Here is a 24,991-nt window from a genome sequence, read left to right as displayed (position 1 = left end):
GCGTTTCAAGGGGAAAGGAAACGCGAAATTCGCCCGCGCGAGGGAGAAAGGAAGGGAATGCCTGCAAGAACACAATTGTTTGACCTGTTTTTTAAGCCCAGATTCTGTGCGTAAAAAAAAGGCCATTGATTAGAATTAATCATGCGTTAATCACAGACGTCATACCTCGATCGGATAGGTAGAAGTCATTACCAGGCTAAGCACGTGACAAGCCTGTTGAAACACAGACATTTAATACGTGAATTTGATCATGCATCGCACTTCTGTACGCAACTTAAGAGCTCTTTGACCTGTCTTTGGGGCTGTTGCTAGGGAAAATCCCGGCCGTATAGCTTAGACTCCTTTTGTCATGCATTGGTCATTTTATAGCACCGTACTTGATAGTGATATACGAATGTAAATCTGACGTCACTGGACCACGCCCATGATCTCCAATCTCGTTCCCAGGGTTCTCTCTCTTTCCTCGAGAGAGAACCCTGGTTGCGGCTGGTCATGTGATTACTTGTGTCGATAAACTCAGGGTAAGGCTAATTTGCTATTTTTATCTTTGGTTCTTGGAGCAACTGAATATGAGCTAAAACTCGAGGCAGTAAAATGTACAGGCACATGCCATCTGTTTTGGAAAGGTAAATAAAGGAGTAAGGTTTGTTTATGATTGTCGTTCCGAGACAATTTCTTGTGAGGATAGTTCTGAAAATTTTGAATTCGACCCGTTTGATCTTCAAACTGTTTCGTGTTGTGTGAACAAGAAGGTACTCACTTGACAACACATGCACACTAGTTTACTTTATAAAGTCGTATTTTAATGACCAGTACTGACAAATATAACTCTTATTTAGTAAACCTTTATTTAACTAGGGTAATCCCTTCAGAATACTTAAAAGTATATCAATAGGAGCCCTAAATTAAGACTAATAAAAAAGTTCAATATAAATAATAAGAAACTAAGTAACTATAAGTTAATAATAGTACAGTGTAACAATTAAAACTAATTCTTATTTACTAAATAATTATTATACACAACTGAACCATTATAAAAACTTTTCTTGGCGGTCTCAGTTCTTACTGCAGGTAAGTATATAAAATTGCTTCTTCTTGTTTCTCTTGAAATAACTTCCTTATTCAACTTAAAATAATTCTTTAAAAACTGTGGTACATTATTATTTAAACACCTCTTCACTAAACCTAAAATATGAGCGTTACGACCATCTTCTAAACTCTGAAATTTAAGATAGTCGGTGGATGTTGTACCACATTTAGATTTAACTATAATTTTCGAGGCCCGCCTTTGCAAGGATTCAAGACTTTCCATATCTGCTTTATTGCAGCTGGCCCAAACAACATCGCAGTAATCAAAAATGGGCAAAATTAATGAATTATACATCTCGAAAGCTGCATGTATAGTGATATTCCTTCTAAGGCGCCCTAAGACACCAACTCTTAGAAATAACATAACGAACATGGTCTTTCCACGTAAGACTATCGTCAAGAACGATGCCTAAATACTTAAAATCATAAACTCTATTAATTTTATAATCACCTATTTTGATAACTACTGTGTCAGTAGCTTTAGAAAGCCTAGCATCGGTTCCAAAAATTACAAATTCTGTTTTTCTTTTGTTGACAAACAGAAAATTATTGAAAGTCCATTTATTCACTTCATCTAGTTCGGCATTCAAAGTTTCTTCCAAGATTTTAATGTCCTTTTGGGCTGCAAAAACAACAGCATCATCAGCGTATAATAATATACTACATTTGCTGATAGCAGTAGGTAAATCATTGATGAACAGCACAAACGACAATGGTCCAAGGATTGAACCTTGCTCTTTTTCAGTGACTCTGTATCATTGCACTTTCATCACATAGATGAAATATTAAGACGGAATCCACCAGGAAATTGAGTAATTTTAATATTCAGTGGACAGAAACCTTGTACCACAATAATTTAAAGCATTCTGCATTCTTTTTCACATTTTTCAAGGGCTAAAGATGTAATTAGTCATCTGTAATAACGCCAAAGAAAATTTCTTATGGGACTCCAAGAAAATGAATGTCAAATTTCACAAGAATTGTGAAAACAGGTAACATTCTGAAAATTTCAAGTGTAAGATGTCATTTTGTGAAATTTGAAATTCGTTTTCTCAGGCTCCCATAAGAAATTTTCTTTGGTGTTATTACAGATGATTTATTACATCTTAAGTCCTAGAAAAATGTAAAAAAGAATGCAATATTCTTTAAACAATCCTGGTACAAGGTTTTTGTCCACTGAATATTAAAATTACTCAATTTCCTGAATAATGGATTCCGTCCAAGAGAGGATAAAGGGGACAGAGAAGGCATCCTCCATATACACCCTATTCCATAGGTAATTCGTCTCGAGTTATTTTTAAGACCACAGATCCCAAGGGGGATTAGACAACAGCCAATCACATAGCGCAAATGTGTTCCGCGTGGATGACCCACGCTCAGAGCCACGCGTCCTTCACGAATTGAGGCAGAAAAAAATGGCGGAAGACGCGGAGAGCGATATTGCTATTCGTTTTGTCGACGAAAACGACTAAAGAGAGATCTCTGCTAAAGCTGTGTCAGCGAAACGGAAATTAAAAAAGAATCGCCCTTCCTCTCTTGTATAGAGCTAACAGTACAGCAGGGAAATCCTTAACACAGTGAATATTCTCTCAAGATCACTTATAATTTACAGTTTGAAGAGAGCAATTTCTGGTTTGATATTTATTCTTTTATTAGTCTTTTATTATTCAACAAAAATAACACTTCGCGTCCTATAATAATTATAATAATTTAACAACTTCTAGAGCGCTATTTACATTCACTGATCAACAGCGCTTAACAACTAAATTACATGTACATGAACATTACTTACTACTTGCTTTATTGTACAAACGACCGGTTTCAGTAGACCGGCGAAATTTCTCATTTTATTAAAGCACTGAGGTTACGATAATTTCGACTTAAACTGATTTCACGGGTTGTCAAAGAGTCGAGTGATTCCCTTTTCCCAGGTGAGCGCCGACTCATTTCGATTCAATATTCAGAAATTCTTTCGATCTCTTTACGCTTTCATTGCCTTTCGCCCGAAATGTTTTGCACGGCGTTTAATCATGCGAAACCTCCACGAAACATCCACGCAGCGAGCGAGGTAACTTTATCCCGATTCTAAATAAACTCGAGACGAATTACCTATGGAATAGGGTGTGTATGGCGGATGCCTTTTCTGTCCCCTTTATCCTCTCTTGATTCCGTCTTAAGTTCAAGCTTTTCTAACAATCTTGTCAACAACACCCTCGATCAGATTTAATTTAAGTAGAATTAAGCTCATAGTTTCTTATTCGATCTCTTGTTTTGCTCAGGTTCATCATTTAAAAGACAAAATTAAAAGGCAAAATAAATTACCTTCGATTCATAATTCATAGTTTTATGGACTGATGACTGGTTTCAGTTCGGTATACGTACCGACTGCAGCGAAGCCGGCCGTTGCACTGAGGGGACCGTTTGCATGAGAGCTCGGCGTTTACTTTCCAGTTTTAAGTGGCGGCATTGAATTCTTGATAAGTGAAAGTCTTGTATTCACTGGAGATGCCAAAATTTATTTGTATATACCTCTTCATCTCATAATACGATTTCGAAACCCATTAACGGCTGACGGCTTTCCGGCTTACGTTTGCTGTTCTGAATCAATCGGTAACCCTCGCTCCATGCCGCAGGCAAGAAGAATCGACTTAAAACTTACTTTCCGCGCGTCAGCAACAACTCGAACCATCTTCAGGAAGAAAAACCGTGGCTGTAAACTTGTTCTGACGAGCGATATACTTCAAAGCAATCCTCTCTAGCTTGCAAGCCGTCCAGTGTATTTTGTGTCTTTCTCACAACAGCGACCGTTTTATACTTTACTACCCCTCTCATGAGGTAAGTCCTTGTTGGCTCCCGGATTTTGGGAGCCACGTGACCAGCGGCAAGCAGGGGTCAATTTAATAAAACTTTTACAAGTGTGATTTACAATTGTAGCTATTGTTTTCGGACCCTAAATCAATGGTTACACTTGTAATTTACACTTGTAAAAGTTTTATTAAATTGACCCCAGGGTTCTTTTCTGAGGCAAGAGAGGGAACCCTGTGAACGAGGTTGCATGATCTCGTGTCCAGAAACGAAAAGACGAAAATGTCTAAAATCTTGGACGTTTACCACTTTAACTGGATTTGTAAAAAGGTACTTACAGAAATTTCAAGTACGTTTTAACAATTTGACCCTTCAGGTAAATAAAAAGACGTAGAAAGTCTCTAGTTAGGGCTTTAAAAGGGCAAATAAATCCCTGGCAACACACGAAAAGTCGCTCTTGGCAAAAGGGACAGCTTTGTAGGGAAATGAACAACTTTTCAAAGCACAGAAATTATGGCCTTTCAGTCTCTCAAACTATAAGACTCATAGCGAGATGCCCGACTAAAACAGACCTAGAATCCACCTTCCTTGAGCCCAGAATCGGTTGTCTAAGACAAAACACTTCAACTAAACACTCACAAAGCGTTTTTATGCTTGTACACAATATTCTTATAACAGAAGCGCTACGACATACCTGAAATCTGTCGATCAACAACTTCAGGAAACCACGCAATTAACCACTTTCGCGGCACTGATAAAACTATTCACAACCAACTTTGGCCAGGCATGATGTTTCCGCACCAAATTCGGGCGAAATATTATCAAATTACTCTCTCTCTCTCTCAATAACTCTCGCTTTCTCCACGTAAATCATAACACGTAAACTTTCCTGACACAGTCGATTTACTTAAGATCCCGGATGTAGACGAGCCACTTTGAAAGGGTCACATAAAGGCCGGCTTTCATAACAATCTCTGGCCTGGTCAGAAATCAGCATCAATTTTCAGGGGCATCCAACGAGAATATAGTTCAAAACCACTTAACCATAGCCTTGTTAAACGTATTTTAGTATTTAAACGGTAGATATAACCATATTTTTATCCCCTAAAAATTTTTCATTTGTTCGGATTTCCTAGCTGAAAGTCTAGTGATCCGAAAATTATAGGGATTAAAACTTACCTTTTCGAAAATTTCAGCCAGGTAAAAGGCTCCCGCAAATTCTAGGTGACCTTTTTAGGGTAAAAATCCGTTAAAAATGGGCAATTATACCATTTTTTAGATGTTCGAAAATCCTAGGAGAGGCAGGCAAGCAAGAAATTTTACAAAACATGTTCCGAAAATTCTAGATCTCAAATCGTCTTCCGAACAGATAGTTTCCGAAAAGTGACGTTGGGTGCCCCTGAATTTTATTGTCGTCGAATAAATTTGACTCCTTCAAACTACTTTTTAAGGCCAGGGACTCGTCACCGCCCACATCAAAGCTCGCAATATGATGCCTTTCCGTCTCAAGCCCGAGATCTGTGTTTCACCCGTTTAGCCAAAATGAGACGAAATACAGTAACATATTGGACGACGGCAGACTTTGCCAATCGTGAGACTTGTTCCTTCATAAGGCTTAATGATGCCTTCCGGAAAACTTTGATCCAGGAGGCCAAAAAGAAATCTAGAAAATTAATGACTACAGAGAACAACTTCTATCGCGCGCGCTGATTTCAAATAAGATTGCGCGTTGTCACTGTTATGAATGAAGATGTCAGGGCATTAAAAGAAAAGCTAAGCACACGAAAGAGCACATCAAGAAGGACTCTATCTTAGTTTGTCAAAAAATTCAGAAAATTCTGAACTTAGGCCAAAACTTGTCAATGGATGTAATAATCTGCCTGTAGTTTAAATGGGAACCTTAATTATTCAGAATCCACCTTAGAAATCGCCGAAATGTGAGGATGTTTAGAAAATCGTATTGCAAACAATACTAGTTTAGACCCCAGACCTCTCCCGTCTCTGCACACCCTAACCCTAACCCGTCTCTGCACAAACGCAGACGTTGTTCAGCTCTGTCAGGTATGATGGGATTGAGAAGTCAACCTCGTTCCCAGGGTTCTCTCTCTTGCTTCGAGAAAGAACCCTGGTTGCGGCTGGTCACTTGAACCCCTAAAATCTGGGGGCAAACAAAGATTTACGTCATGGGAGGAGAAGTAAAGTATAAAATTGTCGCTGTTGTAGGAAAGACACATAATACAGAGAGGTTGCAAGGTAGAGAATTGCTTTGAAGTATGTCGGTCATGAGAACAAATTTATAGCTAAGGGGTTTTTTTATATCATACACGTGCTTTCAACCTGAAAACAGTTGTAGTTGTTGATTCGCGGAAAGATTAAAGTAAGTTTTATGTTGACAATTTTCGATTTTTCTTGGCTGCGGCATGAAGCGAGGGTTACCGATTGATTCAACGGCAAGCTTAAGCCGGAAAGACGTCAGCTTAATGGGTTTCGAAATCATATTATGGAATGAAGAGGTATACAAATCAGTTTTGGCATCTCCAGAGAATAAAAGACTTTCACTTATCAAGAATTTGTTAGACAGCTGGTTGCAGGAAAGCAAACGCCGAGTTGTCATACAAACCAGTCAGTGCACTCAACGGCCGTGAACGGCCGACCACGGTACTAAATTGAAACCGGTTCATTCCATAAAATTGTGAAATATGAATCAAAGGTAATTTGATCGTTAAAAAAGCTTGAACTTAATATTTCATCTGTGTGATGGATACGATCAAAGCACTTCTTTAAATCGTAATGAAGGGTACTATTTGTATTACTGGTCATTAAAATACGACTTTAAAAAGTAAACTATGTGTGTGTTGTCAAGTGAGTTCCTTCTTATTTACACTGCACAAAACAGGATGAAAATCAAGCGGGTCGATTCCAAATTTTCAGAGCGATCCTCACAAAAAATTGTCGTGAAGGAACAATAATAAACAAACCAAGTAGCTCCTTTATTTACCTTTTCAAAACAAATGGCAAGTGCATGAATACTGCCTCGAGTTTAAGCTCATATGCAGTTGCTCCATGGACCAAAAGTTAAGGTAGTACATTAGCCCTACCCTGGTGAGGAGTTCATTGTCACCAGCTGCAACCAGGGTTCTTGCTCGAGCCAAGAGAGAGAACTCTGGAAACGAGATGGCGCACATTTGGAATCGACAACCTCTTTTCTCGTTTTCATGCGCTTAGGAACATAATCAGGCCGCCGACGAAATCACAGAACACCCAACCACTAGAATAGGAAGCGTCTCGTTCGTCGACGCAAAAATGTTAGAAAACAACGAAAAAAGTAAAACGTAAATGAAATGTTTACAGTGACATAATATCTCTTTCAAAAAGGGATTTTATTTTAACGAAACCCTAACCCTAAATACCTGAAAAGTCTCTAACAACCCTGTTCCGTCAGTTCAAAAGAGGATAAAGGGGACAGAGAAGGCATCCCCCATACACACCCTGTTCCATAGGTAATTCGTCTGGAGTTATTTTTAGAATCGGGATAAAGTTACCTCGCGCGCAGCGTGGATGTTTCGTGGAGGTTCCGTATGACTAAACGCCGTGCAAAATATGTCGGGCGAAAGGCAATAAAAGCGTAAAGAGAGCATTTCTGAATATTGAAGCGAAATGAGTCGGCGCTCACCTGGGAAAAGGGAATCGCTAGACTCTTTGACAACCCAAGAAATCAGTTTAACTCGAAGTTGTCGTAACGTCAGTGCTTTAATAAAATGAGAAATTTCGCCGGTCTATTGTAACCAGTCGTTTGAAAATAAAGCAAGTAGGATGCCAAGTGTTATTTTTGTTGAATAATAAAAGACTGATAAAAGAATAAATGTAGGTTGAGTTTGATCGTCAGGGTGAACGTAGTCCTGAATAGGACTGTTGTTGTTGACAGTGACTGACGTTTCGACAACCCGTGCGGTAGTCATCTTCAGAGTCAAGGTGAGTTGTATCACGTCACGTCACAAAAAAAATAAATATCAAACCAGAAATTGCTTTCTTCAAACTGTAAATTATAAATGATCCTGAGAGAATATTCAGTGTGTTAAGGATTTCCCTGCTGTACTGTTAGCTCTATACAAGAGAGGAAGGGCGATCTTTTTTTAATTTCCGTTTTGCTGACACAGCTTTAGCAGAAATCTCTCTTTAGTCGTTTTCGTCGACAAAACAAATAGCAATATCGCTCTCCGCGTCTTCTGCCATTTTTTTCTGCGTCAATTTGTGAAGGACGCGTGGCTCTGAGCGTGGGTCATCCACGCGGAACACATTAGCGCTATGTGATTGGCTGTTTTCTAACCCCCCTTGGAATCTATGGTCTTAAAAATAACTCGAGACGAATTACCTATGGAATAGGGTGTGTATGGGGGATGCCTTCTCTGTCCCCTTTATCCTCTCTTGGAAAGTCCTAATTCTGAACCGAGCGAGTAGTCGGTGCCGACGAAGAAACTTATATAGTCCTGAATTTCCCACCACGATGCCATGCGGCAGCCATTATTTCAAAACTTGAAATTATTTACCAAGGATTAAGAATGGTTTCCTTCCAGTGCCCTCTAAAAGTTAACTAGAGATTACAAATTGTAAGGGTAATGCTGCGAGAAGATGTTGGGCAGTAAAACAATATCTGAAAAGGATAAACTGACACACATTTTGCTAATTACAGACCCTTTTATTGGTTCAATTAATAGTTGTGAGATAAAGGACTACAAGGAGTCCTAAAATCACGAGGTCTTTGTGATTTAGGTCTTTATTAGCCAGTTTACATTCATACGATAATAATTTGAAACTGCTGGGGCAAGGTTATTTGCTAAACACCACACTTCAAATTTCTGGTGTCGGCTTTTCAGTACCAGGTCTAGATCGGAACCTAAAGCGCGCGAAATTTGCATCTTGCTCAGAGAACTGGACCGAGTAGTTCAAAGCTGGGTTAAGATAACCCAGGGTTAGTGCGAGATTTGAATTCAGATTTGAAAGCTTTAAAGGCATTTTAGTTTTAATTCTTTTTTGGAGGGCGGATTCAAAAAGTTGCCGACTCGTATTGCGGAGTCACCAGATACGTGTGGACAGAAGCTGTATCCGGAAAGAAAAAGTTGCGGATTTAAAAATATCCGGATATTTGTGGACGGGGCCTTAAACACATGGTTTGATAAGAGATAAAGTTTGTTAGGATAAAATTCACTTTCCTAAATGACCTAAATCTCTGGAGGTGAAACCATCAACCTGAGGGTTCCGAATCACAAGGTTTCCATTAAAGGTACGTTAACGTGGTAGAAAAACAACAGAGCCACATTTGAATGCGATTTCGTAAACATTTTGCCCTTTTCCTGTTTGTTGGTCATGGCAACATAAGAGCCTATCAATAACACTTTGCTGGAAACTATTTCATTGTGTAAAATTTTAAAAAGTAAAGGTCTCACCCTTGCAACAGCCGACAGGATGAGAATATTCAAATTTTCTACCATTGCCACGCATCAAGACGCCATTATATTCAGTACCTTTGGCACTAACATTTAACTGACTTTGAACGAAAAAAAAAAACGCACACAATTGCCTTATCTTAAATAGGTCGTAATAGGGCTCTTGTGACACAGATGTTCGTAGAAAAATACAACTTTGCAGTGAAATGTGTAGATTGTAATAATCGGTATAATAATACGTCTTGTTTCAGACTGCGCTCTTGACAAAAACTATGCACCAAAAGGAGAAGAGAGGCGCATTTTATCAAGATATTTGTCTAAGCTGACCTTGTCGGGTGAAAATGGCATTGGAATTTGTCTCCCAGAAGAGGATATACCAGATGGGTTTCATCTGAATTTTAAACGCTGTTCTAAACGGTCTTTTTATGAGATCAGTCAAGGATTTAAAGTACTTCTTTCGAAAGAAACTTCCTGGAGTAGCGACGAGAAATTTGAAAAGGCAACGGAATCGGTATGAACTTAAGAATCTGTATCAATCATGGAAATTCTGTTGACTTCCTTTGTTGTTCAGTAAAGTTTTGATGCTTAGGTACTGTTAACTGCACTGGTGCACCGGTTACTCGGGGTTTTTTTTTGAAGTTGAATCTCAGTAGTGTAAAGTGGAATAGAGTAAAGCCAATGCGTTATGAATAGATATCTAATTAAGATTACGGCACGTTGTATTTAGTTCTAATTGCTGTTAGATTGATGACAATGTCCTTATTTGGTTATGATGATGTCATTGTTTATTTGCATTTTTTTTAGTGTTAGGATCGCGCCCTTATCCAGTCTTGGTGATGTCTTGCTTGATTGGTGAAATCACTTTTGACAAAGCAAATAAGCACCAGCCTGTATGTCTTAAAATCATTGAACCGTAACATGATTATTAACTTCTGTTTCCTGCTGCTTCTATTGTCAATAATTTGTCTTCAACTAAGGGCCTGACTACGTTAGCCGGGCCAGCCTGGTTTGCTGCTTTGCCCAGATATCGGCAGTGGTGAAGCATCTGCACTGTAGTACTGCCCACCACTGAAAAAGAAACCCTTTCCTTGAAAGACTTTAGTCCACCCATATTTTGATTATTTCTCGCGTTTGGGGGATAACTGTGGGGACGTTCTAACACAAAAACTCCAGACTCCAGTCACGTGCTGCAAGAGCGATTGCTAGTTCAAGTTATGAAGTTCACGTGGCTGATGTACTTCAAAAACTCAGCTGGGTAACGTTTGAATAAAGATACAAAGTAACAAAATAATGCCATTGAACAAAAAGCATCAGGCAATCATCGTGGCATGAGACATCATCGTGACCAAATAAGGACATGATCTATACACGTTTACGTCATCAATCTAAAAACAACTCAAAACCTTGTGAACTGGTTATACCAGACACAACAGAACATAAAAATAGAACATGACATAATCTTAATGAGCAACCTCGTTCCCAATGTTCTCTGTCTTGCTTCGAGAAAGAACCCTGGTTGCGGCTGGTCACATGAACCCCTAAAACCTGTGTGCAAACGAAGATTTACCTCATTTACCTCATGGGAGGGGTAGTAAAGTATATTCTTGCTTTCATAGGTTACCAATTTATCTTAGCAATGGGGCTTCGCCCCGCGCACGAGCTCCGCTATTACTGGTCATTTAAATACGACTTTATAAAGTTAACTACGTGTGTGTTGTCAAGTGAGTACCTTCTTACTCACACTGCACAAAACAGGTTGAAAATCAAGCGGGCCGTCGAATTCGAAATTTTAGAGCGATCCTCACAAAAAATTGTCTTGAAAGAACAATAATAAACAAACCTAGCTCCCTTATTTACCTTTTCAAAATAAATAGCAGGCGCCTGAATACATGTTACTGCCTCGAATCTTACCTCATATTCAGTTGCTCCATCGACCAAAGAGAAAGATAATACATTAACCTTACCCTGCTGAGGAGTTCATTGTCATAGATAGTCACATAAACAACCAAGGTTCTTTCTCGAAGCAAGAGAGAGAACCCTGGGAACGAGGTTGCTTAATGAGCAGTCTATTCGTGACGTCATCGGCGTTCATGTATTCCATTTCACCAAGAGCCGTATGTTGCTCTTGATTTCACACAAAAGAGAGTCCCATTCAAAAGACCGCAGAAAGTGGTGCACGCTATAGAGCGTTTTCACTCACGTGGCCAGCATCTATGCAAATTTATTGGAACAAAAGAAAGCGTGTACATCTGAAAAGAATTCATCTCTCACAGGATTGATTTGGAACAGCAATATGGCCTCTGTGACGTCATGTGCTTAAGACTTAGCATTAACCTTTAATACTATATTTGCTTCGTTCGTAGATTTCTTCAAAGGTCAGAAAACGCTAGAGAGAACAAAAAGACAAGACAAGCATTTTTATATATATACACTTTTAATTGTTGATTCTTTTGGGTGTTGCATTATTGTTTTCAGTTATGCGTTCTCGTTTTCTTTATTTTGTGCACCTCACTGCGCACGAAACGGCTTGTCGCAATGTCACGCCAGGTCGTTTCTAGCTTACGTAGCAGACGCTTGAAAGTAATATGCAAGAAAGAACGGGGCGCGCGATGGAGACACGCTTATTACTTCCAAGCGCCCAAGTGACTCCTTTTTTCTTTTCATAGATCATTTTCTGTCTTGAAATAGAGAGAAAAAAAAACAAGAATTAAAATAAAATTACATACGTGCTAAGCTTTAATTTCTTCTCACATGCGAGGGAATTTTTCCACGAATTTCATTAAGCATAATTTGCAAGAATCCTTTTGTTGGCTTAATCGAAAGGAACGTGAAGGAATTAGCACATTTACATACAGCTATTTCGAGCAAAGTTGTCGGAAAAAGTGCACGGGAAAATCCCGAAAGGTGTTGTGGGTGGTTTTGAGTTCACTCGGTTCTTCGAAGAAATCTGAAAGAATGGCACAAGGGGCCACGGACATATGTTTTCGAGTGCTACAGGAAAGCAACAAATGTAGGTTCGACAGCTACATTCGTTAGAAACAGTGTATTGACCATATCCCATATTACCTTTCGGGATTGTGCGTGCACATTTTTTCCGACAACCTTTCTCGAAAAAGCTGTATAGCTGATTTTTGAATTCAATTATTACCAAATTGCCCAAGCATGTAGTCCTCTCACTTTTTAATTATATTACTGGCTAGTTAATCCAGATTTGTTTATAGTCAAAGAGTGTCACAGAAATAATGGTGCACTCTCGATTCGTTTGTAGTTGAAACAAAAACACAGCAAGAAGCAGAAAAAAGGTTATTTTAATCGTCTGCAAAAACTTCTCATCAACAAGGCACAAACCTAGTACTAGTCTTGCTCTATAGCTCACACTTTGGCATTTTGTGTACGAGTATAATAATTTTAAGCCTGAATTCTATAAAAAGTGCTCTCAGTGATACGGTGCTACAAATGAAAACCACCATTTCCTGTTTAAAAAGACAAAACAATGCAAATATTTAATTTAAACACGAAAACTTTCAAAAAATAAGTATTCAATAAATTTTTTAGTGGTTAGCATTTCTATGGGGACAACCTATCAATTGTACGATCATATCTATTTTCTTAAAAGTCCACGTCCGACGTGTATAACCTGTTATATTGATCATTCTAAAGTGTTTTATCTTATTTCCTTTCTGACAGACTGACTTTCACCTTCACTGTAGAGAGTGGGACGAGTTGCTCGATTCCGAAGACTGGGAACCGGAAAAAATAATTAAGAAGCTCCCCGAGTTTTTCCAGTTTGTAAAAAAAGTTCAAGGGATTGTTATGGAAAAAAGAGGTAAGCTTGAGTCACATGTGATAATTTTTATGGTTAGTTATAACGTCGCCTAACACTAATCACGGTCGTGAATGTATTGTAATTCTCGAGTAATTACCCAAACTTGAGCAGATGCACATTCTATTTTTATGATATTTTTAATAAACTTTTATCATTGCAGTTAAGAAGACTTGTCTCTAAAACTAAATAAATAAATTTCCGTTATTTACCCTGGGCAGTATTTATAGCATTAATGTTAGTGGGGCCTAGCAAATGCCTTAAACAAGTAATTTAAATCAAACTTAATGGGGTTAAGAATCCCAACTGGCTGGAGGCAAACCAGCTGGCTATTTACAAGGGTGGTCGCCAGAGAATTTGAACTCGGGACTATCCACAACAAATCCAGCAAGCGGTCAGGGCGGCACTTTAATTCGGGGCTTCGCGATTACAAGTCCAGCGCTCTAACCGCGCGGCCACACTGCCTCCTTCTATTGAGGTTGATCATTTGTTGTTTTTTTGTCTGGTTTACTTTCTTTATGATGTCGGACGTTATTACTTCCTGTCACTTACGATGCATGTTTTTAAAGCCCCGTGCAAACAGACGCAACATTGTTGGCCAACAACTCCCAACATTGTTGGATGTTACATGGTGCGTCCGTTTGCACACCTTGTTGCATGTTGTTGGATGTTGTTGCGTGTTGTTGCGCAAAGTTTGAAAACGTCAAACTTTTCAGCCAACAACTCCCAACATTTCTTTTGTTGCGTGATCGCCGAGGCGTAGCGCAACAATGTTGGATCCGTTTGCACAGCTCTTCCAACATTGTTGGGGCCACGCACGTTCATTACGCATGGTTTACAAAGACTTATGGGTTGTATCCCTCCCACGATGCACTGCAGGTCCCAACATTGTTGGGGGTTGACGCATCCGTTTGCACACCACTGCCAACACGCTCGCAACAACTCCCAACATTGTTGCGCCAACAATGTTGGGAGTTGTTGCGTCCGTTTGGACGCAGCCGAAGATCGTTTCTTATATTTGGAGGGGCTTGTACATGGAGGGGGTTATTTTCGGAATTTTACGGTATGTTTATGTGGGATCTACAATATCTCGAGGTGGAGATGGGTCGGAGAAAATAAGGAGAAGGCTTGCTATGGCAAAGAACAAGCTGTCGAAGTTGAAATTCTTGTGGAATGGTCAAGATCCTCAAGCAAAACAAAGAATTCTTAGAGCATGCGTTCTCCTCATAGCTACATATGACTGTGAGACGTGAATTAACGCTTTTGAAATGAAGTGCTGCAGGAAAATTTTAAAAATATCATGGACGAAGCACGGAACAAAATAAGTCAGTTAGGGAGGAACTGAAAGTGGACGATCAATGGTTAGAGACCTTTATAAAGGAACAAAAGCTGAAATACTTTGACCATTTAAAAAGAAGTGAGAGCTTGAGAAAACCCATCTTGGAGGGAAAGATATAGGTGGGAAAAGAGAAAGAGGAAGACCGAGAAGGCAGTGGGATAAGGACATATGGGATGTTTTTCAACATGTCCTAACAGAAGTTGGAAGATTGGCAATTGACAGAAACTGTTTCCGCTGAAGTAAAACGAACCACTTTTCGGGACAAGTAATTTTAATGCTTGCTTATTCTTAACACGAAGCAGATTCATGCTATTCTTTGAAAGGTACTCTTTAGTTTTAGATGCACTATTAATTGCTCCAAACCTTGCTCTGAGGTCTAATGACTTGCTCCTCGGCTTTTTTGGAATATGCTTTAGCAGTTTTGGCTGAAACTTCTGCTTCATATATTTCAATGTCTCATCGGCTTTTACGACTGTGCGTTGGCTTCCAATTCAAGAAATAGGTATTGGGTCTATAAAGTACATCGTATCAGAAATCAGGTAGAATTTTCGAGCACCTTTATGATAGTAAATGAGCACGGGTAGCAGTTCTGCAAGGAATTTGCACCTCAGCCAGAGATACGTTGATGATGATGATGTTGATGATGATGATGATGATGATGATGATGATGATGATGATGCCCATGATGATGCCCATGTCTACGAACCGATCTGAATACACCGAATGCAAATATGGCGGACCTCTCGGCCGGCCCGGGTCTAGCTGCGCGAAAGCGAGGCTAGTCAGGCCTCAAGAGTTTTGTTTTGACTGCGCTTCTTGCCGATTGAGTCGATCGATATGGCTTGCTTCGAGTTGTTGCGTGCCTGATCGCCACCAAAAAGGAGATTTTACTCTAGCTGAAACTACCTTTACTTTCCCGAGATCTTTTCACAACAAAAGTTAAGGATTCATGCCATTCTGCGCGGCGATAGGAAGCACTTTACGGCGAAAAGGCAAGTGTGCTCGCTTCACTTGCTTTAGAGAGGCCCTGCCAGGGTAAATTCCGACAAGCGACATGACCCAAAAAGTAGCGACAGAGCCTAAAATTAAATCGCGACAAGCGACAACCTCCTTCGGCCAAATTGCGACAGTGACGGTAAGGCCGAGAATATGCGACAAAGAACGGTGGTTTGGCTAATTTATTACCAGTCTGAATGCCAAGAAGAAGTAATCTTCGTCAATTTTCCTTCCGCTTCAGAGATTGTCTCTCTTCAGGGAGTTTCAGTGGACGCTCCTGAGCGCGTCGCGTTGGCCCGTCGCGTAGTCTTCATTTGTGTAACCCCGCACAACTCCTGGGAGACCTTGGAACTAGGTTGTCCATCAAATAGCTTAATTTTATACACACTTTACATCTCTTGTAATCACTACTTTCATATAGACCATAATGCACCTTCTTTTCCCCCTCAGAATTTTGCATAACCATCGTTTTCAAATTCTCCAGTGTATTACAGTCGTCCCAAGAGAAATCGAAAACAATGGTTATGCCAAGTTTTGGGGGAGCTAAACAAGGTGAATTATGGTCTGTGTGAAACTGGTGAATATTTTGCTTTTTCCTGAACTTCTCACATCCTTGTCGACCTTTGTCGGACGGTGACGACGGTGGAGAGACCAGGGACCAGATAACTTAACCACCGACCTTCCAACCGCTCTCGCAGAGTAGACCACCGTTAACCGGCCTTCACGTACGATTTATCACGTTCAACATTTTAAAAAGTGTTGAACGTGGATCACTTAGGTTGTGTTGACAGTGTTCCTTTAAGCAAATCCAAAAACAGATTTCTGATCCCAGATTTTCCGAATTTTGCGGTCGAAAGGAACGTGAAATCCGAAATTGGATTTGTGACTTTGCTAACCTTTCGCAAACGCGTGCAATATGCATGACAGCCTGAGCCTCTCAAGAAATGACATGTTTTCTACTTTTTGACAAATTATGCGATTATACCGTGCAGAATTTTGTGGTCGGTAGTTCGAATAACGACGATGGAGCATAAACAGATTAAGAAAGGAGCTCGTTAAAGTTGAAGTTTTTCGTAGCTCGGTTTTTTATGTAACACGACCAAGTGCCTATCGCGTCCACAAGTGAGTTTGTAGAAAGATAGCAGTTATTTGTCCCTTTTACTTATTTGTGTTCTTTTAAGCAATCTTTAGCGACAAATGGTCAGCACATGGATATTTTACTGTACCACTATGAACAATCTTCTAGTGTTTTCAGATGTTTTACAGCAAATGGCAGCAGTTAGGAAACTGTACGGAAATACTTCAACTGGAAATACAGCTGGATCATCTGACTAATTTCGAATCCACTTTGAATGGAACAGCGTAGATCACTGATCCGTTAATCTGGATTCGGATTCTTCGGATTTCAAATCCAATGTGAATCATTTTTCAAAAAGGATTCACCAGATCAAAAATCCGAATTTGGATTTGCCGAAAGGAACGCGAAATCCGTTTTAAGATCGAAAATCCGTTCTTGGATTCACCGAAAGGAACACACCCTTAATTGTGAATGGCGATTTATAGGTGTTCTATAAGCGAAAGGTCTGTAACTGAGAAATTGCGCAACTGTAATGGTTTCTTTACAACGCATCGCTATCCCCCTTTCCTAAAATTCCGACAAAGACAAAGAATATTCGTTCAATTTCCGACAGCGACGTGAAGCTTTAATGAACACTGACACGAGACGTTTTAAGATTCAGACGAGCGACATGGGACAGAACCATCTTTCGGGAATTCTCCCATTCAAATAGTTTCGTGAGTCTTCTCTTCTGAAGTGAAGCGAGTACACTTTCGTTCGTTTGACTCCGTGATAGTATAGTGCTTCCATTCGCCGCGCCAAATCGCTTGATTTCTTTCTTCGTCAAGAATCTTTTTTTTTTCTTTTTTCTTTTAACTTTTATTAAATACTCCACAGCGTTACAATACTAACGTTACATGGCATCGCATGATATTACATTACAATAAATTACAAATACATTACATTACATTACACTATGGACTTTAACGGTAAACTAACTATACAAAAAAAGAAAAATACGTTATAAGTACAGACGACACTAGGGTACAGAGTCTAAAGGCAGAGCCCACTTCTTATTAAATTTGTCCATTTTATTAGTTTTAACAGGTATGTACTTTTCTGTTTCATACTTAATTCTAACCTTGGCTGAAAAGGCAGTTATGACTGGAAAAGTCTGATTTCTTCTAAAACCTCATAAGTATAGTTTACCGATCAGTATCAAACAATTCAGTAAAGGGCAATTTGTATATAATATTCCTGTAATAACGTCTTGTAAGGTCAGACAGACGAATTCTCTTGTCAATGTGTAAAAGTAATATTGAAATTCCTTCCAAAACTGCTTGGTGTGTCTGCTTTCAAAAAAGATGTGGTAAAGGGATTCCGAATCCGTTTTGCATAGTGAACATTTATCATCTTGGATATAACCTATTTTGCTCAACTTTTTATTGGTAAATAAAATTGAATTAAGGACTTTGTATTGAAAGGCTTTTAGATAAGGTTCAAACGCTACCTCATTTGGAAGAAGGAATGTTTTTTTTCAGCTGGTCTTGGGTTAGATTGAAATCCTGACACAAGTGTTTGGAGATTTTTGGACACTGGGCAATTATTCTTTTAATTAGCATGTAGTAATCTTTAGATTTTCTTCGTCAAGAACCTTGGCAAGGGGGAGATAATCAACTTTCGTTTCTGCTGGAGTTAAATCTCCTGTTCGATGGCTCTTAAAGTACGTAAAGAACTCGAAGGAAACCACATCGATCGACTCAATCGCTAAGACACGCAGTCAAAGCCTGACTAGCCTTGTTCTCGCGCAGCTAGACCCAGGCCGGCCGGGAGGTCCGCCATATTTGCATTCGGTTTATATCGCAAAGTAAAATGCGATAATCAAGAAAAATACTACCCAGCCGTGAAGAAAGGAGTCACGAAATTTTTACAGTTATAAATTTATACACGGATAGTATTTTTCTTGATCATTATATTTTGCGTTGTGATATAGTTCGGTTCGCAGGCATGGCCATCATTAGAGACCTTAAGATTGAGGTTTTTCGACATTTCCCGCGAACAGCGAACGTCAAGAAGTCACGTGACTAGGGCCTTGCCGTCAGGTTTGCGGTTTGAGGTTCATGTTTGTACGGCTAGACCCCGCTCTAGAGGTAAGTAATTTACCGCAACGTTTTTTGCACCCTAAAACATCACAATCCCACGTTTGGGAAGAAATACGACTTTTTAGAACTCTTTTGCTTATTGATTATCGAATTCTAAATCCAAAAAACGTATTTTTGACGACAATTTCTCTGCTAAAATAGAAGTAAGTGGATGAATGAAAACAAACTTGGCAGCCGCGAGCTACCACCTGCGCATCTTAAGTCCCAAATATGGGCAGACGGGTAACGTAAAACCGTTAACCGAAAAACCGTAGTCGTTTGCAGTAAATTGACCTCGATCTTAAGGTCTGTGTTGTCGTTTCCTCCGGCTGAGGTGTGAATTCCTCGAAGAAACGCCGCCCGCGCTCATTTCGTAGTCAGAAACAAACGTGCTCGGACAGATATACCTGAGCTCTAAGAGAAGGTAGCTTATCATCTCAATACCTATTTCTTGAATTGGATACAAAGTACAGTAGTAAAGTTGTTGAAGATGCGTTACAATGCATTAAAATGCATGTAGCAGCAGTTTCAGGAACAAGTCATTCAACTTCAACTTCTTCAACTAAAGAGTACTTTTTTTAAAAAAATAGTACGATTAGCAATCGGCTTTGTTTTAAGAATTAGCAAGCATCAAAACTACTTGTCCCGAAAATTCGAACTGTTGGCTCGTCCTACCTCAGAGCAATTCGTTTTCGAAATTTTAAAACCATTCCACAGCTGAATTTTGAAGGACTTTCTAGTTAGGGACTTCTGTTCCAACGATTTTTCCGAAATTTATTTGGTATGTTTATTATATCAACAAAAGGCGTGACCAGAAATTTTAGTAAAAAATATCTGCAAAATTTTTTACTAGACGCGATTTTTTATGAACAGTAGGCCCATTTAAGCGCAAATTTCGTTTCAAATACTTACCACCAATGAAATATTATTTAATATATTATTGCCGAATGATATCTGTACTTTTTTTTCAAAGTTTCATAGCCATCGCGCCAAAAAAGTTATGGCGAAACATTCGTCACAGCTCAATGTCCCTATATTAATAACGGAGTGTAATATGAAAATTCATTAAGTAAACGTAAAAAACAAAGGTCTTTCATAGAAAAAAATGCAAATTTTGAAAAAAAAACAGCTGTTAAAACTCGGTTGCCATGGTAACGTCAATGTTGACGTACACGTCACGACGACTTTAAAATGTTCCCAGAGAACTTTTTGAAAAAGTCGCCAAGTTTGGCACTCTTAGCTTGAACGGTTTTAAGTTATTCAACTTCTTAGTGTGGGGGGAGGGGGGGCTCGGTCTGAATAGGGTTAAAGAACCGTGCGCTGGCATGCCTATAATTTTACGGGAAAAATAAAGAAAATAAGTTCACACTGAACTGAATAGCACAATTACAGAAAGTTATTACCTTACAATACAAGCTAAAATTAGGCAAATAGACAACTGCCAGTAATGTTTCACATCGAGTAGCACTCGGAGCAGATAAAAACTGGTACATAACATTTTGGGCCCTTTCCAAAAGTCAGAACTGGCCAGCCGGACCGTTCATTTTGAAAGTAAAATGTTAGTCTTTTTTCGAAATTTTTTTGAGAAATGTAGTCGCTTGCGATAAAGTTTTTGAAACAGTGTTTTAGTGAGATACAAAACGGATATTTGAAAAATAGTCGCTTATGGAAGGTGGTCACTAACTAGAAGTGGTCGCTATGAGGGAGTTGATTGTATTTAGTGCCGATATTGTAAACAAACAGTCCACTTTTAGGACCTCTAATGGTAAATACTTGTTTAGTTTTCGTTTTAATTGTTTAATTCTTACTTAGTGTTGTAGTTTATATCTTTATTGTAAACATTTGACATTTTTAGCCAAAAACAGATGAAGAGCCATCGAGGGATAGTCTATTAATAAACCGTTTACTTGCTTACTTATTCACTCACTCACTCATTCACTCACTCACTTACTTACTTACTTACTGACTGACTGACTGACTGACTGACTGACTGACTGACTGACTGACTGGCTGACTGACTGACTGACTGACTGACTGACTGACTGACTTACTTAACTTGCTTGCTTACTTACTTAGTAAATTACTTATATTTTGCAGCTCCTGCTGAGATACGTGCGCGGGGTCTTGCAGCTGTTGAAGCCTACAACAAAGCCCTTTCACAAGGGAAAACCTTGGTCAAGAGGCTTCCGCTAATGTTGATTGGACAAGACCGAGCAGGAAAGACCAGCCTAAAGAAATCTTTGAGAGGAATTTGTTTCGATCCGGAGGAAGACAGCACTGATGGTATAGAAGTGGATCCGTCTTTCTTCAACGTGTCTACCGAGACATGGAGGACTGGGGAACCGGATAGGGGGCAGAACTCTGATCAAGTCCCTACCTTTGAATTGCAAACAGCAAGACGTATTGTAGATAGTCTAGAGAGAGAAAGGAAAGTTACAAATGTCCAAACATCTGCAGAGGAGGATTTAAGTATTTTGGGTCATGAAAGCATTGAGTCTCCAGGGGAATTGAAAACCATCGAGTCATCAAAAGAAACAGAAAATGTTCACAAACCAAAGGATTCAGACCCCGCCAACAGTATACACATACCTAGTGTTACACCTGATCTAACAGGAGAGAAACTGGAGGAAGTTAACTCCTCAGCTTCAGGAGTTCCTGATGAGGTAGCGTCTCTTACTGAAGCTTTACTTCAACGCAACTTGGAAGATAACGGAGAAGAAATTTATTCAACTTTCTGGGATTTTGCTGGACAGTCTGTTTACTATGTGACACATCCACTTTTCCTAACAAAGAAGGCGATATACCTCTTGGTTTATGATCTCAGCTTAAATCCATACGACAAAGCCAAGCCCGTGGTGAAGAGAGGGGTGTACAAGAAAATCTTGGAGGGTTTCAGTAGTCTCAAGACCAATTTGGATTACCTGGAGTTTTGGATGACGTCCGTGGCCTCTTTAGCTAGTACTCAGGAGGAAGATTCGACATCAGAGCTACTTCCGGAGAAGCTTCCTCCAGTTTTCTTAGTTTGCACTCACGCCGATACCCCTTACTGTGGTCGTGATCCCCAAGAACTAGCCACTGAGGTATTTGGTTCTCTAAGGAGCAAACCGTATGGGTGTCATTTGTATGACGTGTTTTTTGTGGATAACACAAGTTTACGTGTTAACACTTCTGAATGCCTCGAAGTCCAGCGCTTGCGGAAGGAATTAGTCTCTGTGGCCAAAGAGCTACCCCAAACACACCACACGGTTCCAATAAAGTGGTTGAAATTTGAGAAGGCGCTTCAGGTCGTAAAGAAAGAGGGACATCAGTGGATTTACCTGGAGACAGCAAAAATTATTGCAAACGCCTGCGGCATTCATGAAGACAAGGAAATCGAGACCTTGATGAACTATTTGCATGATTTGAAGAGCTTAATCCATTTTGACGATACTGCGGATCTAAATAGATTAGTAGTGTTGGATCCTCAGTGGTTAATTGATGTTTTCAAGACGGTGATAACTGTCAAGCCGTATCATTCTAAAGAAAAGAAGAAGGTTAAAGACTGGTTTAGGCTTGAGAAGGAGGGAATCTTGACTGAAAAGCTTTTGGTGCATGCGTGGGACTCTTTGTTCGACAACAGGGAAACTTATCAGAATCTTATTGAAATCATGAAGAAATTTAGCTTGCTATGCCCTTGGCCGTCAGATGATTCAAACAACAAGAGCTATCTAGTGCCATCAATGTTGAGGTCACATCCACCCGAAGAGGCCCTCAGGCTGGTTGAAACTGCAAAAATTCCTCCTCTATTTGTTAAATTTTCAAATGGTCAGGTCCCTCCAGATTTGTTTCCAAGGCTGGTTGTTCAGTTCTTTCAGTGGGTCAAAGACAAATGCCAGATATTACAGAAGCCTCAGTTGTTCCACGAGTTTGCCAGATTTTTCATATCTGCAGATGGCGACTCGGTAATTCTTATTTGCCGCTCTGCTGTCATTGAAGTCGTAGTTCACGGTGCTAATCGCAGTTGTGAGTTGGTAGAACATTCCTCTGCAAGTATGAAATTATCAGCGGATGTCCAGTTCGAGAACACTGAGGTAATCGGTGCTAGTGCTGTACATAGGCAGCTGTGCTCAATACTGGAGTGCATGCACAGAGAGTCTCGCTGGCAAAGAGATATGAGATACGAAATCAGTTTTTTATGTCCTGTCTGTTCTCGTGATGGTGTTGTTGGTCAATGTAGAAATCATGATGCTCAACAATGCAAAGAGGAGGAGTGTCTCCACTTCCTGGCTGAGTCAGAGGTGCGCAAGGACGGAATCATTTGCACCAATTCTACGTTTGCTTTAAATCCTAAAGTGCAGGTTAAGCAGTTTACACCTTGGTTTGCCTGTCAAATAGAACAGGTAAACACTTATTGTTTTGTGTTTTGTAACAGATCCCACTGAGTAAGGTCTTCAACAAACAATGCTCCTGGAGTGAATTTATCTTTGCATATTGTTTCCAAGTTATGACTCATGTATTGAAGATTTCCTGTATGTTTCTACCTACTCCTTCACGCTCCGTTGCATTTTGTAGGTACCAATAGGGCCGTTTTAGTTCGCTGATTTCTGTATTTAAGTTCAGATTTTCGCTCAAAATTGTATTTTGTTCACTCATGAATAATAATATAATACCAAAATATTATGAAAGCGAATTACAGTTTGCCTTCTTTGCAGGCTGAGATTAACGTTTTTACGACTAGAAGTCATGTTTTAACTCAAAAAAATACCGCTTAGTGTTTGTAAGCACAGATGATAAAGTGCGTACAGTATTCTTGAAAGTGTTTATGATACGACAGGTCTTTGGTTTTCGTCTTCAAGACAAAGGTTTCTTCACTTGGGACGCAGATGTTCAAAAATCGACTACTTCTATACTACAGGGAATTCATTCTCGCTAAGGCCATTGGCACAGAAGACCCATATAAAAACTAGAACTATATATGTGATACTAGTTACATTTTGTCTTCTACAGGAAGCTCGATCTTCAAAGTTGGGTAGGCAAACAAAACACGGAGCAGTGGAAAGTGATGCAGAAAATTCTTCGAGAGAGTTAAAAATTACTCTTTTGGCGAGTGAGTGGAATTCATCCATGGGTGGCTTGTCAACGATAAATACAAAGCTTGCAGTTCTACTAGCTAAACAGCCTCAAGTCAGTGTTACCTTCTTTGTTCCACAAAATGCTTGTTCTGAGAAAGAGAGGAAAAGCGCGTCACAACTTAAGGTTACTATTCGTGAAGCAAAGGAGCGTCCAGGCTTTGATCCTCTTGACTGGTTGTGCTCTCCACCAAGAGACCTTTCGATCGACATCGTGGTTGGCCATGGTGCAAAGCTGGGCAAGCAAGCCCAATTCATTACCGAGTCTCATGGTTGTAAGTGGGTGCAGATGGTGCACACTGCACCTGAAGAACTTGGAATGTACAAGGATTATCCTGAAGCAATTGACAAAGGTGAAATGAAGAATAAAACCGAGGTAGAATTGTGTAAACTGGCAGATCTTGTTGTTGCTGTTGGGGCCAAGTTAAAAGACGCTTATTCATCCTACCTTCGCTCTAGTACGGAAAACCAACATATCATTCAGCTAACTCCAGGTACATTCGATGAATTCAAAACAATAAAGCAAGCTTCCCAGGACAGCGAGAAGTTCAAGGTTTTAACCTTTGGTCGTGGTGACCTTGAAGACTTCAAACTAAAGGGATACGACATTGTTCCTAAAGCATTAGCTGAATTAAGGGACAGCTCCTATTGTCTAGTTTTTGTGGGGACACCCAGAGGAAAACAGGAGGAAGTCGTGAAGCGCTTGCTCCAGCCTGGAATCTCTGAAGATCAGCTCCTTGTGAGGGCATTTATACAGGACAGAGAGCAGCTAAAAGATCTCCTTTGTGAGGTTGATCTTGCCATCATGCCTTCCAGGACAGAGGGTTTTGGATTATCAGCCCTTGAGGCGTTGTCTGCTGGTCTTCCCATTCTGGTGAGTGGAAATTCAGGTTTCGGACATGCACTGCGTGAGCTTCCACTAGGCCAGTCATTCGTTGTGGAATCCAAAGACCCCAGGGAATGGGCGAAGGCAATAGCTTCTGTCCGTGGGAAAGGAAGAGAACAACGTCTTAAAGAAATCCAACGCTTGCGAAGAAGCTATGAAGAAAAGTACAGTTGGGAGAACCAGTGTGGATCTCTTGTCGAAAAACTGTGGAGTATGGTATACGGTGAGATTTTCATAAATTATTGACCTCTCATACATTTTAAAAAGAAATGGACGCACGTTTAAACAGTGTCGGGATATTTT

At 39.8% G+C, this 24,991-nt stretch overlaps 1 protein-coding gene across 1 annotated transcript in view; it reads left to right on the top strand.

Moving 5' to 3' along the window:
* The window catches only part of LOC140924267 (uncharacterized), an 87,103-nt gene that overhangs the window by 61,009 nt on the left and 1,103 nt on the right, over positions 1 to 24,991 (top strand). Inside the window, exons 9-12 of the mRNA XM_073374303.1 lie at positions 9,590 to 9,849; positions 13,026 to 13,164; positions 20,792 to 23,073; positions 23,681 to 24,911. Of these exons, the coding sequence (XP_073230404.1) occupies positions 9,590 to 9,849; positions 13,026 to 13,164; positions 20,792 to 23,073; positions 23,681 to 24,911 (3,912 nt within the window). The remainder of the gene's footprint in view (positions 1 to 9,589; positions 9,850 to 13,025; positions 13,165 to 20,791; positions 23,074 to 23,680; positions 24,912 to 24,991) is intronic.

This window comes from Porites lutea, chromosome 14 (genome assembly GCF_958299795.1).
Source record: "Porites lutea chromosome 14, jaPorLute2.1, whole genome shotgun sequence".
Classification (NCBI taxonomy): Eukaryota; Metazoa; Cnidaria; class Anthozoa; order Scleractinia; family Poritidae; genus Porites; species Porites lutea.
The sequence above is the reverse complement of the archived record's forward strand: the minus strand, read 5'-3'. Positions and strand labels throughout refer to the sequence as shown.